Here is a 13,705-nt window from a genome sequence, read left to right as displayed (position 1 = left end):
CAGGCAGTGGTCACTGTCGCCCAGGGGGTCAAGCACCCGTAGCCCCCTCACCAGGTCGTCGCCCGTGGCCAACACCAAGTCCAACAAGGCATCCCCCCTGGTGGGGCTGTGCACCTCCTGGGTTAGATGAAGGTCATAGATATATGTCTTAGCCGAATTTGTGAAGCTGGCCTGTTGACTTCAGCAGGAACCTTGGGTGCTTAAAAATACACATCATTCTAAGTACTTGCTGAATCTTGATTTGTCCTGGCCTCATTGTCCTACCTAAAATACAGATATTTTCTACCATCTCCACTGGTGTGAGCAGCATTGGGAGCACCAGCTGAGACAGCCCACCAGTTGCTAATACTATTTTCAGCACCATAGACCTGATAATGTTTATTAGGCCTGCTTCTTAGACCCATTCAAGAAAAGCCTAACTGAAGCAGGGCTCTGTGTTCTTAATGCTCACATAGCTAGTGGGACATCAGCAATGGTAGGAGATTTTCCTTCTATGGACAGGGATTTTGTGGCAGCTTGAAAGCTAGACTAGATATGCCACTAGTGAAGGTTTCTGAATTCTAGGCTAATTCTTAAGTATGTGGAATAAGGATCCATGTCAGCTACTGGCTCTGTTCCTATTCATATTGTCAGTAGCAGCCCAATGCTTTTTTAATAAAAATACTCTACATTAGGCAGTCACAACCTTGAGGGCAGCAAGTAGTTTCTAGAGCCTTGTGACTTTGCTCATACTGTAAAAGGTAAATGGGTGTGTAGGCTAGAAGGAAAGGGGGTAGAAGTCTTGGCACAGAAAAGTGGAATCCCACTATGGAGAATGGGAACCATTGCTGTAAATGTAAAAGATGTTGTTTACCTCAGACTACCAGCACCTGCATCTCTCTGTTGGTATCTACTCATAGACAGCCTTGTGAATATGTCGGGTCATATTCTGATCCCTGGAATCTATGATGATGTTGCTACCCTTACAGAAGAGGAGAAGAAGTTGTATGAATCAGTTGAATTTGATCTAGAGGAACATAAAACTAATGCTGGTGTGAAAAAATTCCTCTATGACACCAAGGTATGGTAGCATCTTTATTAATGATCTGTAGAAAATGTTTAAATGACCTATTGCCTTCACTTGATAACTTCAGACTTCACTGATTTTTTTTCAAGGAATAGTGAACACAACAAAATAAAACAAAGGAATCTAGATCATTGCAGACTTGAGTAAAAAGTTTAAAGAGAAACAGAGAGATAGAGTGCCCATCCGGTCAAATGCAAACTAATATATCTGGGGAAATATAATTTGAACTATAATTTTTTAGTGAAAAGGGATAATGCAGAAAAACAAGGAAACCATAAGAAAAGAAAAGCCGTAAGGTAAAATGGGTAAACACTGTTTTTTAAGCAAGATTGGGAAGTGGATAGCTGCAGAAAAGTTGATGTGATTTTGCTATCTTTATATATTTAGTTCAGATGTTGATGTCTGACAGACATAGCAAAATAGTCCCCCTTCACAAGCCTTTAAATTGCAAGCCAAATAGCAAACTAGCATTTATATGTCAGTGAGGGTATGATTTTTTACTTTTATTTTTCCCAATATATTTATACTGCTAAGAGCCCTGCTGTGAATGCAGCTATTCCCATATAGAAGTCCCTGAACTGGAACAAGCTATACCAGTAAAACAGTTGTATAAAAGTATGAATGTGGCCAGACAAACAAATTGCCATGAGAGGTAAGCTAAGGTGTGAACTTAGTGTGTTGCACCTGTGGCAACTGCCAGCATGTATATTTGTTAGTTTCAAGGCATCAAATACCAGCTCTTAGTTTTCACTCATTTCCTGGCTACAGAAAAGCAAAGCAATTTTTCTGTTGCAAACAAGACAGACAGATCACAAAGGGTAAGGATATGTTTAATACTATGGATTTCCACTTGAAATCTCTGGGTTCATCTGGCAAAATGTGTTTGCCCACCTAACAGTGCTAACATTGTATGGCATCCCGCAGGATCCTTGAGAGGATCTCAAGGCATCCCCAGACTGTCTTGGCATCCTGGCTGAGTATCACTCTTCTGAACTAAGGAGATTTTGCCACTTTGGGCATTTAAAGACTTGCTCCGGGAAGGTGGGGGGGACACTTTAATTAGTGAGCGATACTACTTAAAAGTACCCAAGCATCATGTATATTAGCATCCCAGTGCTGAAAAAAATGGCTGCGTGGCACTTTGAACTAAAGTGCATTCAACAAGCTCTAGTTCAAAGTGCCCCACCACCATATTTCAGTGTGGGGATGCTGATACACATGACACTGGAGGGTGCTGGAGCACAGTAATTTCCGGACTCCAGCAAACTCAATTAATCAAGTCAACTCTGACATGCTGAATTTACAGCGCATCAGAGCGGCCTTCCTGCATGTGTGTAAGTGCCCTTTCTGTACCAGGATTGTTAAAGTGCATTAAACTCCCATGTGTAAATGAGGCACAACTATCAACAAAAATGGAAATTGAAAAGAAAAGAGTATATTCTACTCATAAGGGGGTTTTTTTGTGTGAATGCCAATCGTATTTATTTTCCTATATTTTCATATATATTTTCTTATATATATATTTTTTATGTTGCCATCTTAAAGATTTTATTTTCATTTCTTCTCCTCCTCTTCCTCCAGAGAAGTAGAAGGAATTATTTACTGATCACTGTCCCATTATTGCTTTCATTGTTTAGATATGAGGGATGCTATATTAGAAAAGATTGTTTTCCTTTGTAATATGAAAGCTTCTCAATTCTGTTTAGTCAAGCCAATTCCATTTGAAAAAATTCCATTTTATACTGAGTAGGCTACTAGTTCTGAAATCAACAGCCAGTTAGACTAGAGGTGTGCTTTGCTTTCGTTTTGCTTTTTGAAGTCAGGTCATTGGCATCAGAATTTGTATAGCTCAGGATAAAAGTACAGTTTTATAAATGGGGAAGCAACTCAAATTATTATTCAACCAAATATGAATGAGTAGCATACACTGCATCTAGAGATTATCACAATTTGTAATCTTTCTGTAAAACGTGAAATATGAAAATACGTAAATAATTTGCTCTTTCTGTCACATGAATCTCTCTTTTCTTCCAATTATTTCTATGCTTTAGGGAAATGTTGATTAAAAAGAAGTAGCAGAGTTTACCTGGAAAGACCTTTTGTTGACAAAGGGGGTTTTAATCACAAATCAATGAGCTGTAAATTACAGAAATGATCAGGTACAAATTTTGGAATGCAAGACGTTTGGTTTTTGAGTAGATTAATCCTGCCAATTGTGAATTGCTGTACATTTTTTGTACATTTGTTGCTTTTTAAAGGAGGAAATACTTCTACATTTGTGGCGTTATCCTTGTGTCTCTATCCATGGGATCGAAGGAGCTTTTTATGAACCAGGAATTAAAACTGTTATACCAGCAAAAGTAATAGGAAAATTTTCTATTAGGCAAGTCCCACACATGGCTCTTGCAACTGTGGAAAAGCAGGTAAATTTTAACCTTTGGTCTAGTGCAAGTCAAGTCCTTGGTAATTTCAGATGTCCTATCAACATTTAAAATTAACAATCAGAATAATGAATGGTCTGTTTCCGATACATGCCTGTTTATGAGGTTAGGTGCGTAAGCAGAGGGCTGCTCATGCATCATTGGTATCGTATTCAACCAGATATAAACAAGTAGCATACACTGGATATAGAGATGAACATAATTTATGGGTACCTTTTCGTTGAAGGATGAAAGATCTATAAACACTCGTAATAAAAAGGCATTTTCCTTGTAGGTGACACAGTATTTAGAGGAAGTATTCTCTAAGAGAAACAGTCCCAACAAACTGAAAGTGTCTATGCCAATGAGTACAATGCCTTGGATTGCTGATATTAACAATCCTATGTACGTAGCAGCCAGAAGAGCAATTAAAACAGGTTTGTTTGTTCTTTTTTTTTCCATCTTTAACACCTGTCTTAGACCTTTTTTGAAAGAATTGCGACTTCGACTAAAGGTAAGAAGCTTTCCTAAAACCAACAATTCTCCTCTAAGGAACATAATTCTGTAGATGCAGGAATCAATTCTTTCCATGTGTTTCAGTGTTTGGACGAGAACCAGATATGATCCGGGATGGATCAACAATCCCTATTGCCAGAATGTTCCAGAATGAAACAAGGAAGAGCGTGATGATGCTTCCAATTGGAGCAGCTGATGACGGGGAGCATTCTCAAAATGAGAAAATAAGCAGGTTTTAGTTTTCTGTTTCCATCACCATAAAAGAAGTAGGGAAAAAACTGGAGTCCTCCAATACTCAGAGCAATCCCAGGACACTGAACTACACCTCCTGGATTCTGGTGACAGCCCCATCTCTGGGCTACAGAGCATAGCCGATTCCTATCTATCATCTTCAACAAGATTTGCTGTCATGCCCCATAGGGAAAAGAGTCACCTTAAATCCAAACCACACAATTTCTCACAAACCAATTAGCTTGCCTTTAAAATATATCACAGGTATTTTTTGTTACCAACTTGATTTAAAAACATGCTTTTGCGATGGGAGGACAGTATGTAATATAACGGCATTTTAATCAGAAAATCTACGATGGGATATTATTTATATGTGTAGCTTAGTTTGGGGGGAGGAGAGAAGGTTTTACTGCTTTTTATTCGTGTTGGCCTAAAGAGCTAGATGTAGCTAAGCATATGTCTGTATTGCAGTGACTACAGCTCAAGCAGATCTCATGTAAAGGTAGCTTTAAATTAGTTCAGGAATTAGTACAAGTTTAGACATAACAACATTGAACTGGGCTTAACCACCTGAATATTTATTTCGTTTCTCAGGTGGGCTTTACAGCCCATGCTGAGCTCCATATGGCTGTGGATAAATAGGGAATACAGCACTCATCCTCCACCTTTTCAGTGTAGACCCATGCTATAACGCTATGGGCAGGAGGGCTAAAGGGACATAATGCATCTTTCTGGGACACTCCCATTTTACTGAAGTCCTTAACTCACACGGTTCCTCTAGTGCCCCTAGGCTCCTTCTGCCATGTGCACAAAGTAAGTCATGCCAAGTCTGTGTCTTCAGGACCAGAGAGGAAGATTAGAAGTCTCCTGTGTAACAATTAATTTTGCCTATATTTGATATGCTGTTAATTGATGGGGAGAGATTTGGCATCACAGCTGGCACTAACAGGCATGCTTATGGGACTCTGGGCACTTTTCACTTCAAGCACTTCATTTGTCCCTTCTTACCCTTTCTCCCAGTTAAACAGCCAGTCAGAGAATCAGGCCCTTCTGAATCTGCAGAATCAGTTTGACAGCACTGATCATTTTGTTTCATTGTCTGTATGTCTGTATTTATTCATAGGTATAATTACATTTGGGGAACAAAACTATTTGCGGCCTTCTTCCTGGAGATCTCAAAGCTTCATGGACAGTTACAGGAAGCTTCCAACACAACGAGTGTGCCAACTGAGGAACCCTGAAAAAGGAAAACAGCTAAATACCTGTTTATGAACTAACCTACTGCTTTGCCTCTTCGAAGAAACATGTATTAATAATTAAAAACACTTAGAAATGCACTAAATGCTTGAAGCTGTTGAAAAATTTAAATGTATGCAACTGCTTGGAATATGCACTAAATATAGCGTGTGTAAGATTATCAGCCAGTAAAGGATATTAGTCCTAAGGCAGTAAAATTGGGGCAAGGGTGCATCATGCTTATCAAATGGAATGTTTCACTGTGTAACATCAGACTTTAAGGCAATGGGAAGAGGAAAATGTTGTTAATTTTATTAAAATTAACTTTATTTTCTGTTTTGTAGTTTGGCCAGCATAGTGTTGTCTAGTTCATATTCCAGTTCGTGACCATAAGCTGTTCACAACACTGCTTCTTCCCTCTTGGCTAAATATGAACTGGGGGGAAAAAAAGATATCACTGAATTAACTTCTTCTCCGTCCACTTTTTCTCCATAAAGGTTACCTGATGCAAGGAATAGCCCTGTACTACAAACTCTTATTCTTATGAGCAGTTTGTCTGAAATCAATAAGATTGGTCACATAAATAAAAATTTGCAGGTCTCCGTGCTGCTTTTTTTCTGTTTGATCAGAATCTCCTGCTGTTTTGCAGTTTGGCACATTATTACAGATTTTCCTGTGATACTCTCTTCCTAGATGTGACTTTCTGTAAATCAGACATGAAGTCACTCATGAATATCTGTTCTGACTAAAAGCCTGTGACCTGAGTAGATGTTTTAGCTTCAAACCAACTGACTCCACATAGCCATAACTTTTTATTAAGTACAAGTTTTAAGCTGATACCTTGAACAAAGACAAGTGATATATTTTGAAACTAAGTTAATAATTATGAAAAGGTTACTTTTGTTAGATGTTTGGGTCAAATGTCTAGAACAGTTTTCATGGGAAAGATGGCACAGAATTGTGTGTCCAGTTCAGAATTGTGTGTCTAGTTCAAATCTATATCTTTGTCAAATCAAAGTCACATACAGTCAATGTACACAGAAAGAACATTATCGATCCAATTTTAAAAAAAAGAGCTTTATTTTGTATAAGAAAATAATTTTGTGTAAATAGTCTGCCTTGCTATTATCATAGAGAGTTTATAAATAAATAAATAATAGAAACTGGGCAGTGTCTCTCTCTCTCTCTCTCTCTCCCCTAATAATAGGGAGAACAAGGGTGATTAAAGGGCAGAAGGTTTGGAGTCAACCATGGAAATATTCATTAGCAAGCCTGTGGAATCTGCTGAGGTGAAAGAAGTTTTCAGGGTAAAATGCTTTGGCTGACTTGTAGAAAAATCTTCAACTAAATTTGCATTTTTAATGACACTACTATGCAGTAGCCTAAAAATACTGCTCAGTAGCATATTAGCGCTGTGCTGTGATGCATTACTGCACAGTATTATTAGCCTACAGTGCAGTTAGTGTCTCATGTAGATGCGCTCACTGTATATAGTCTTTAAAGAAATGTTCTATTCTTTTTTTTAGGGATTTTCTGGGAGGAGGTGGAAGGCTTTTTTTGTTTGGTTGGTTGGTTGAGTTTTTTTGGACAGGTTCCACAAAAGGAAACTGTCTCTCATAAAATGAAGGGAGTTTGCTCTCTGTCTTAAACTCTCAGACTGCAGTTAATTCTTGGGTCAGATTTATTTCTTCTGATAGGCAACACTTTCTCTTAGGAACCTTAGCTTAACTATGTGCCATTTGGAACCACCTGTTTTTCAAACTGGAGTATGGTGTTTAAATAAACAAGTTGCGCCTGGGAAATAGAGAGCCCTTATCACCAACCTCTTCTCTAATGGGAAACTGATATGTAGGGCCCCAACATCTGCTACTGCTCAGCAGGAGACAGCAGTATTATACCCATTTTATAGATGAACAGACTAAAGGACAGAGTGATTAATGATATGAACAAGGCGCGAGTCCTAGACTAGTCAAGAATAGTAAACAACTTCTAACAACCAGCCTTACACTCTAACCATGAAGCTGCACTCCCTCTGGCAGCTTTTGCTCAGGGCTTCCTGAAGGTTGGGATTCTGGGAGTTCCCTCCAGTTGGATCACTGAATTCCCTAACTCGACCATCTTGGGCTGCAAGAAGGCATGAAGAATCATCCAGTCCCACTGATATTTCCTGCTCCCCGTGGCTTACCCACAATTCTACTACAATTCCTCAAACTCACTGGCACTACTCTTTGCAAATATTTTATCTTCCTAGACAATTTTCTATCCTGCCATCATGCCCTCCCCTCTCTCCTCCCCGACCCTGAGCTGGCACCAGTACCTTTGCCAAGTCTGGCAGAAGGCTGGGCAGGGTGGCACCTTAGAAACCAGCTCAGCCAGAGAGACATAAGATTTTGCAGCTGACTTAATCAGCTGCTATGAATGCTTTGTCTATAAACTGAAGTCTATAAACTAAAGCAGGTAAGAAGCCTTTAACTGTACTTCTCTGAACTGATAATGTTCTTTGTGAGGCACTACCTGCTTGCATCCTTTTCCAAAAAAGGCAGCTGCTTCCATGCTCTTGGTTGCTTTTCATTCATTGCAGAATAGAGCTCTGGGCTGGAGAGCTGTCTTAAGTTAACAGCATAGGCAACTATACTAAGGCCAGAAGCCAGGCAATATATTTTGTGTGTGTGTAATTATTTCTGGCTATCATTGATCAGCATAGAAAAAGAAAAATAATACGCTGCGGCAAGACTGGCAGGAAATTAGGGGGTAAGAACAATTATAGCAAGATTACAAATCTTGAGCAAAATTTCGTCTTTGCATTAATCCAGCCAGTTTAAGAAATAGAATGCCACATCTCAGAAATGAAAGGAAATGAACCAATGGGTAGGAAGAATATATTCCCCAGGCAAGCTGCTGTCAGTGAAAGCAGAGCCTGAAAAGGGGTTCAAGATGATCAGGGCAGCTCATTTACACAGAATATTTCTCATTGAAGCAACTGTTTGTTCTAAAGGAATCATTAACAAACTATTTGGATAAACCAACATAATGGTAAGTAGGAGAGAGAGGTCAGGGAATGGCTTATTGGTCTACAATCTGCTACAGCCTGAGACTGTCCAAAGCTTGTCAGCCTGCAACCATTACTTGGCAGCACTAATGAGGCAATTTTGGAAGCTGTTTCGCTCCACAGCCATGGTAAAGCATTTCCTCTTTCATTTTTATGCATTGTTGTTGCTGTTTTGCATAAAGTAATTATGCCTAAAGATAGTTCAAGCTTACTTGGAAAAAAAAATAGTTTTCAAAAGTCATGATGATGGCTAGTATTTTATCTGAAGTGCCGTATGGTGCAGGCAGAGGCTGTAAGAGAAAACTAGGCATTTTGTTTTCAGTTAAAAATGTACATGTGTGCCTGTATGTTTGTGAGATTAAGAAGTTTGTAATTATAGCAATCATAAAACGGGTAATATCAACTACAGAAAAGGAAATAGAGGTGGGAATTAATTATACAATGAGTAAAGGTCTTCAAAGAATTCTTTAGGAAGACTTTAAAGAAAATTTTAAAGAACCCAATTCATTTAAAATAATTTAAAGGGTACTTGGGTAAGTTTGGGGGTTAAAAGCAACTTGCTGAAAAAATCTAGTCTCCCTAAGGATATTTTCTGTTTGTCTCTGAAGTCAACTGGTGATTTTTGTCATTTTGTATCTGCAAATCTAGGCTCTGCTTTGGGAAATCTGAACAAGAAATCTCCTTTTTCTGATTTACATACAAAAAAAAGCACAATTACTGAAGCTAAATTCATAGAAGCAGCCTTGGCTGCCCTCATCCTGTCCATGCAGCACCTTAATATGCTCTTTAATTCCCGCCTTTTCTTTCTGCTGGGTGTGGTGATGGAAGGCACAGGAGGAAACAGGGTGGCCATCTGGCACTTTCTGACACTTGCTGAAGACTCCTGCCCTAATCTGTGTAGATCTCATAGGCCAGGTTTTCTCCTGCATGGGGACTACCTTATATTTGTCTCCTTGTGCAAAAGGGCTGTAGAGATGGCAGATCCAGCTGGAGAGGGATGCCTTGCCATGGGGACATTTCTCAATGATGTAGGCTTATGATAGTAGTTCCTACGTTTCCTCCACATCCTACATTCCTAGCTCCCTCCAATTTTCAACTGCCAGGAGGTCCCCTCAACACCCCCAGTCATTCCTAGGACTGAGGACCCACAAAAATGAAAGTAATATATCTTTACCTTCTGCTGCATCAGGAATATAATTACAAATAATTACAAATACACAAAGCATGTGCTTTTTCATGTTAGCTGTTGAGAGGGGGACATCTGAGATAATATTGGTTTTTCAACATACTACTTCCACCTGCCACCTAATCCTGCCTCTTTCCTGCTTTGCTTTTCTTCTGTAAAGCCTGTCCTAATGACTTAAATATTCCCCAAAGTTAATATGATTTCTACTACTATTACTGGTAATATTTCTCACAGTGGGAGAAACTTTGTTCAGTAAAATGTATCAAAGCTTGTGAGAGCTTTAATCCCCTCAGGTACTTTTTCCCCATTTTTTTCCTTCCACCTCTTTTTCTACAGTGTTGCCAGCCAGCGCACGTCACAGGAGCATTAATGTCCTATAATGCTTACCATGCAACTCCCTCTGGCTACATACTGCTCACTGAAGTGTTTCATTACTACGGGCCAGATTAAGAAACTTATCGGCACTTTGTACTTTATTTCACAAAAAACTCCACTGATTTAAATGGGATTGCTCATAAATAAGCTATTATATAATGTGATACAATTTGACAGAAAAATCACTCAGGATTCCAATCTCTTGTCTCTATATATAACAGCTGATTTGTTATCTACAGATAATGCAGAACGATAAGAAACATGTCTGGTGATCCCCCCCATGACGAGAAATTTTTCCTTGTTAATGCAATCTGCCATTCAGAAAAAAGTTTCCAGAAAGAAATGTAATGTCTTTCCTGTGACTTCATATAACCATAGAAAATTAGGGTTCGAAGGGACCACAGGAGGTCATCTAGTCCAGTGTTTCTCAATCTGTGGGTCACAACTCAAATGTGGGTCGCAAGAATATTGTAAACAGTCGCAAGGAGGTCCCAGGGAATTGCACACTGGCAGCCTGCATGGAGCTGGCATGCAGCCAGGGGCATGGCAAGCATGCCGCATTGTGAGAGCAGCCCCAGGAGCTGGAGAGGAAAGAAGCAGAGGAGATGTAGCAGCCAGAGGAGGGGTGGGAAGGAGAGAGAGACTGTGTGGGTCAGGGCCAGGGGTTTGTAGGTCACAGGCTGTGGCAAGCTGATAATTATGCTAATGAGTCCCAGTGGGGAAAAGGTTGAGAATCACTGATCTAGTCCAATCTCTTGCTCAAAACGGGACCATCCCCAACTATATCATCCCAACTAAGGCTTTTCCTAACCAGGTCCTAAAAACCTCCAAGGATGGAGAGTTCACAATCTCTTTGCTGGCTGTAATTTTGTTCCAGAACTGCAACACTGAGCAGAGATGCACTAATGTCTCTGAGGAACTGAATGCCCACTGGAGATTAGCAGCTGGGCAGTGATGGCTAAAGAATGGTATTTAGAGGGTTGCTTTTGAAAACTGGCTTATAGGTAAAGTAGATATACATTAGAACAATGGTCCAGGGGAACGGCAAAGGTTAATTGATTAAAAAGCCTGTTTGTCTAAAAGCTTGTTTGAGACAAAGTTTTCTTCAAGGCCCACAATATCTAAAGCCAGCAGACACAGGCTGGGAAACTGAAGATGTACCACACTGTTCCATAACATGAGATAAGGTGACATTAGGTCACAGTGTCAAACTGCAGAGCCCTTGGGATTTCTGGTTTTGGTGGACTGACTAAATTAGGAGAAACCAGTAAACAACCAAATTAAGATGTGTGCATGTGATGGGTTTTTGAAACAAAGGAATCTACTGACAAAACAGAACGTGGACAGTATGACAACCACAGGGAAACCAATCAATCAGTGATGCTCAGAGATGAAGAGTCATACAAGGAGGAAACAGATACAAAAGGAGGGATTTCAGAGCAGCAAAGGGTCCCCGAGAGAGGAACCCGAGGCCACCATGGATAGAGGGCATACCACTATGCCCATCTCACTCACCTCAATGGGGGAGGGTGGGCGTCAGTCTCCAAGCTCCAGGCTGCTGACATCTGACATTCAAGAGAGAACCTTGGGGTGAAGCTCACATACAGGCCTTCTCTCTGTAACAGCTCTAGGACTGGTAGATATAAATTGTTTGCATTGTTTGTATCTGTTGTCACTGTGTATCAATAAAATATGCCTATTATTGAATGGAGAGTCATGATCCGTCTGAGGATTTGGGTCCACCTGGAACAAGGTATCTGGGTCACAGGTCCAGTGCCAACAATTGGCAACTCCACCAGGATGGTGACTCTGGGACTGGGACCAGGTCCAATGCCAACAACTGGGGACTGGGACTCAGGGACCAGGACTTGAAGGCAGTAACCTGACTGATCAGGAATTTGTTGATACAGAGTGAACCTCTTTAGAGGGGGTTAGCCAAGACTCATAGTGGAGTAAAGCTATGGAAAAATGGGTGGAGACCTGCTTGTAAGGTGAAACCATATGGTAGTTTCAACTAGGGTTGAAAACCAAGTAATCATGTTTAAGTCAGACTCTTTTGCACAGGAGGTTGTTTGTTGCATTGCTGGCCCAGGGGACAGTTGCTTGTCTGGGTCAGGCAGAGTCGTATACAGAGGTACAGGTGTGTTGGAGGCAGGAGCAGAAGCTTTGAGGAAGACATGATCTCAGCCTGATCTCAGAGTGTACCTGAGGTCCATGGTTTGGATAAGGGTATGTGCTGTGCTCCACTTGAGTTAAGCAAGGTAACCTTCTATTGCAGGTATAATAGTATAGTGTAACTGGTGCGGGACAGGATGAGGCACCAGCCCCAGGCACTGACTATGACAGTACCAGTATCCCCACATAGGAGTCTATAGCCCTGCACTGCCCAGCTGCAGAGTTGAGCAGTGCAACTCTGTGCCTGGCAGTGTATCTAAGGGGTAGGGAATGAGTTAGGGGAGCAGAGTGGTGCTCCTCTGCCCTGGGAGTCTGATACAGGAGGCACAGCCCTGTACACTTTCACATATCTGGGGTTAGGGGGAGCAAAGCGGGTACCAAGTGTGGTTCTCAGGGAGCCCATGCCACAGGGCTGCTGCTGCCAGAGCTCATCCAGTGGCAGCAGCTGCCTTCACTGTGCAGAAAGTCAAGATTGGTAAGATTTCCCTTCCCCTCACTTCCCTACCTCTGCAGTGGTTGGCATGCCCCCAGATGCTGAATGAGCTTGCTCTGCCTTTGCATTTGGGTGACATAAGTGGCATTTTTTTTTCTGAGTTATTAGGGAAAAGTATTGTGGTTTGAACAGGAATAGGAAGAAAAATAAATGGCTTCCTGTCTTAGCCCTGGCTTCCTCTGGTACTAAGCAAGTTATCCAAACCATTCTTTGCAATGGAAATCTGTCTTCCTGGAAGGAATATTATTAGACATTGTATCAAATGTGAGAATCACAGGATAACCTTGTTCTACAATATTTCCATCTTCTTTTACAGACTCCCCTAGTACTTGCCATATTTTGCATGTCATTTACTGCCTTCGTAGCATCTGTGCCTTTAGATCAAGTATTTCAACATATCGAGGAACATCAAAATGAATATGTAGAGGTAGGTCAATTGCTGCAAAATATAACAACAAGTGTGTCTTAAATGAATGTCTAACAATTGGTTGTTCTCAAAAAAGATTAGACTTACACAAATAAAATGGATAAATTAATCATCAGAGTATACTTGCTATTTTCCTTCTGGTAGTAATATTCTTTGCTATTCTTTTTATTAAAAAGGATACAAGGAAATATTTTGTATAATATTATTGCATATTTTAATTTGCAGACTCTATTTTCTGTGTCTTTCTGGATATAAACTTCACCTTTCTAAAAGTGCAACACACAGGAAATTGTTTTTATTTAACAGTACAGAGAGATGATAAAGGGTTAAATATTTTCCACAGCATTTTTTTCCTGGGTTAAGTCTGCAAGGCTTTTCTTGAGGCTGCTCAGAATCTGAGACTATATAAAATTTTCCAGAATGTGCCTGTTGCCAAACTGTTATGGTAAGAGTGTGCTCTGAAATGCAAGCTTTAATGTATATATTCTAGCGCAGCTGAGAAGAAAATTTGAAAGCATAAGCTGAGGCCAA

The 13,705-nt window shown here is 40.3% G+C and overlaps 1 protein-coding gene across 4 annotated transcripts in view; it reads left to right on the top strand.

Annotated features, from left to right (window-relative positions):
* The window catches only part of CNDP1 (carnosine dipeptidase 1), a 70,445-nt gene extending 63,809 nt beyond the window's left edge, over positions 1-6,636 (top strand). For 3 of the 4 annotated variants that reach the window (XM_019524377.1, XM_019524350.1, XM_019524360.1), the window contains 5 exons: positions 900-1,060; positions 3,325-3,489; positions 3,782-3,923; positions 4,087-4,234; positions 5,357-6,636. In XM_019524377.1, the coding sequence (XP_019379922.1) occupies positions 900-1,060; positions 3,325-3,489; positions 3,782-3,923; positions 4,087-4,234; positions 5,357-5,474 (734 nt within the window). In that variant the 3' untranslated portion in view covers positions 5,475-6,636. The remainder of the gene's footprint in view (positions 1-899; positions 1,061-3,324; positions 3,490-3,781; positions 3,924-4,086; positions 4,235-5,356) is intronic. The other variant, XM_019524369.1, reaches the window with a different exon arrangement.
* The last annotated feature ends 7,069 nt before the right edge of the window (positions 6,637-13,705 follow it).

This window comes from Gavialis gangeticus, unplaced genomic scaffold (assembly GCF_001723915.1).
Source record: "Gavialis gangeticus isolate Ggan-Ray unplaced genomic scaffold, GavGan_comp1, whole genome shotgun sequence".
NCBI classification, from domain to species: domain Eukaryota; kingdom Metazoa; phylum Chordata; order Crocodylia; family Gavialidae; genus Gavialis; species Gavialis gangeticus.
This window is presented reverse-complemented; position numbering and strand designations above follow the sequence as displayed.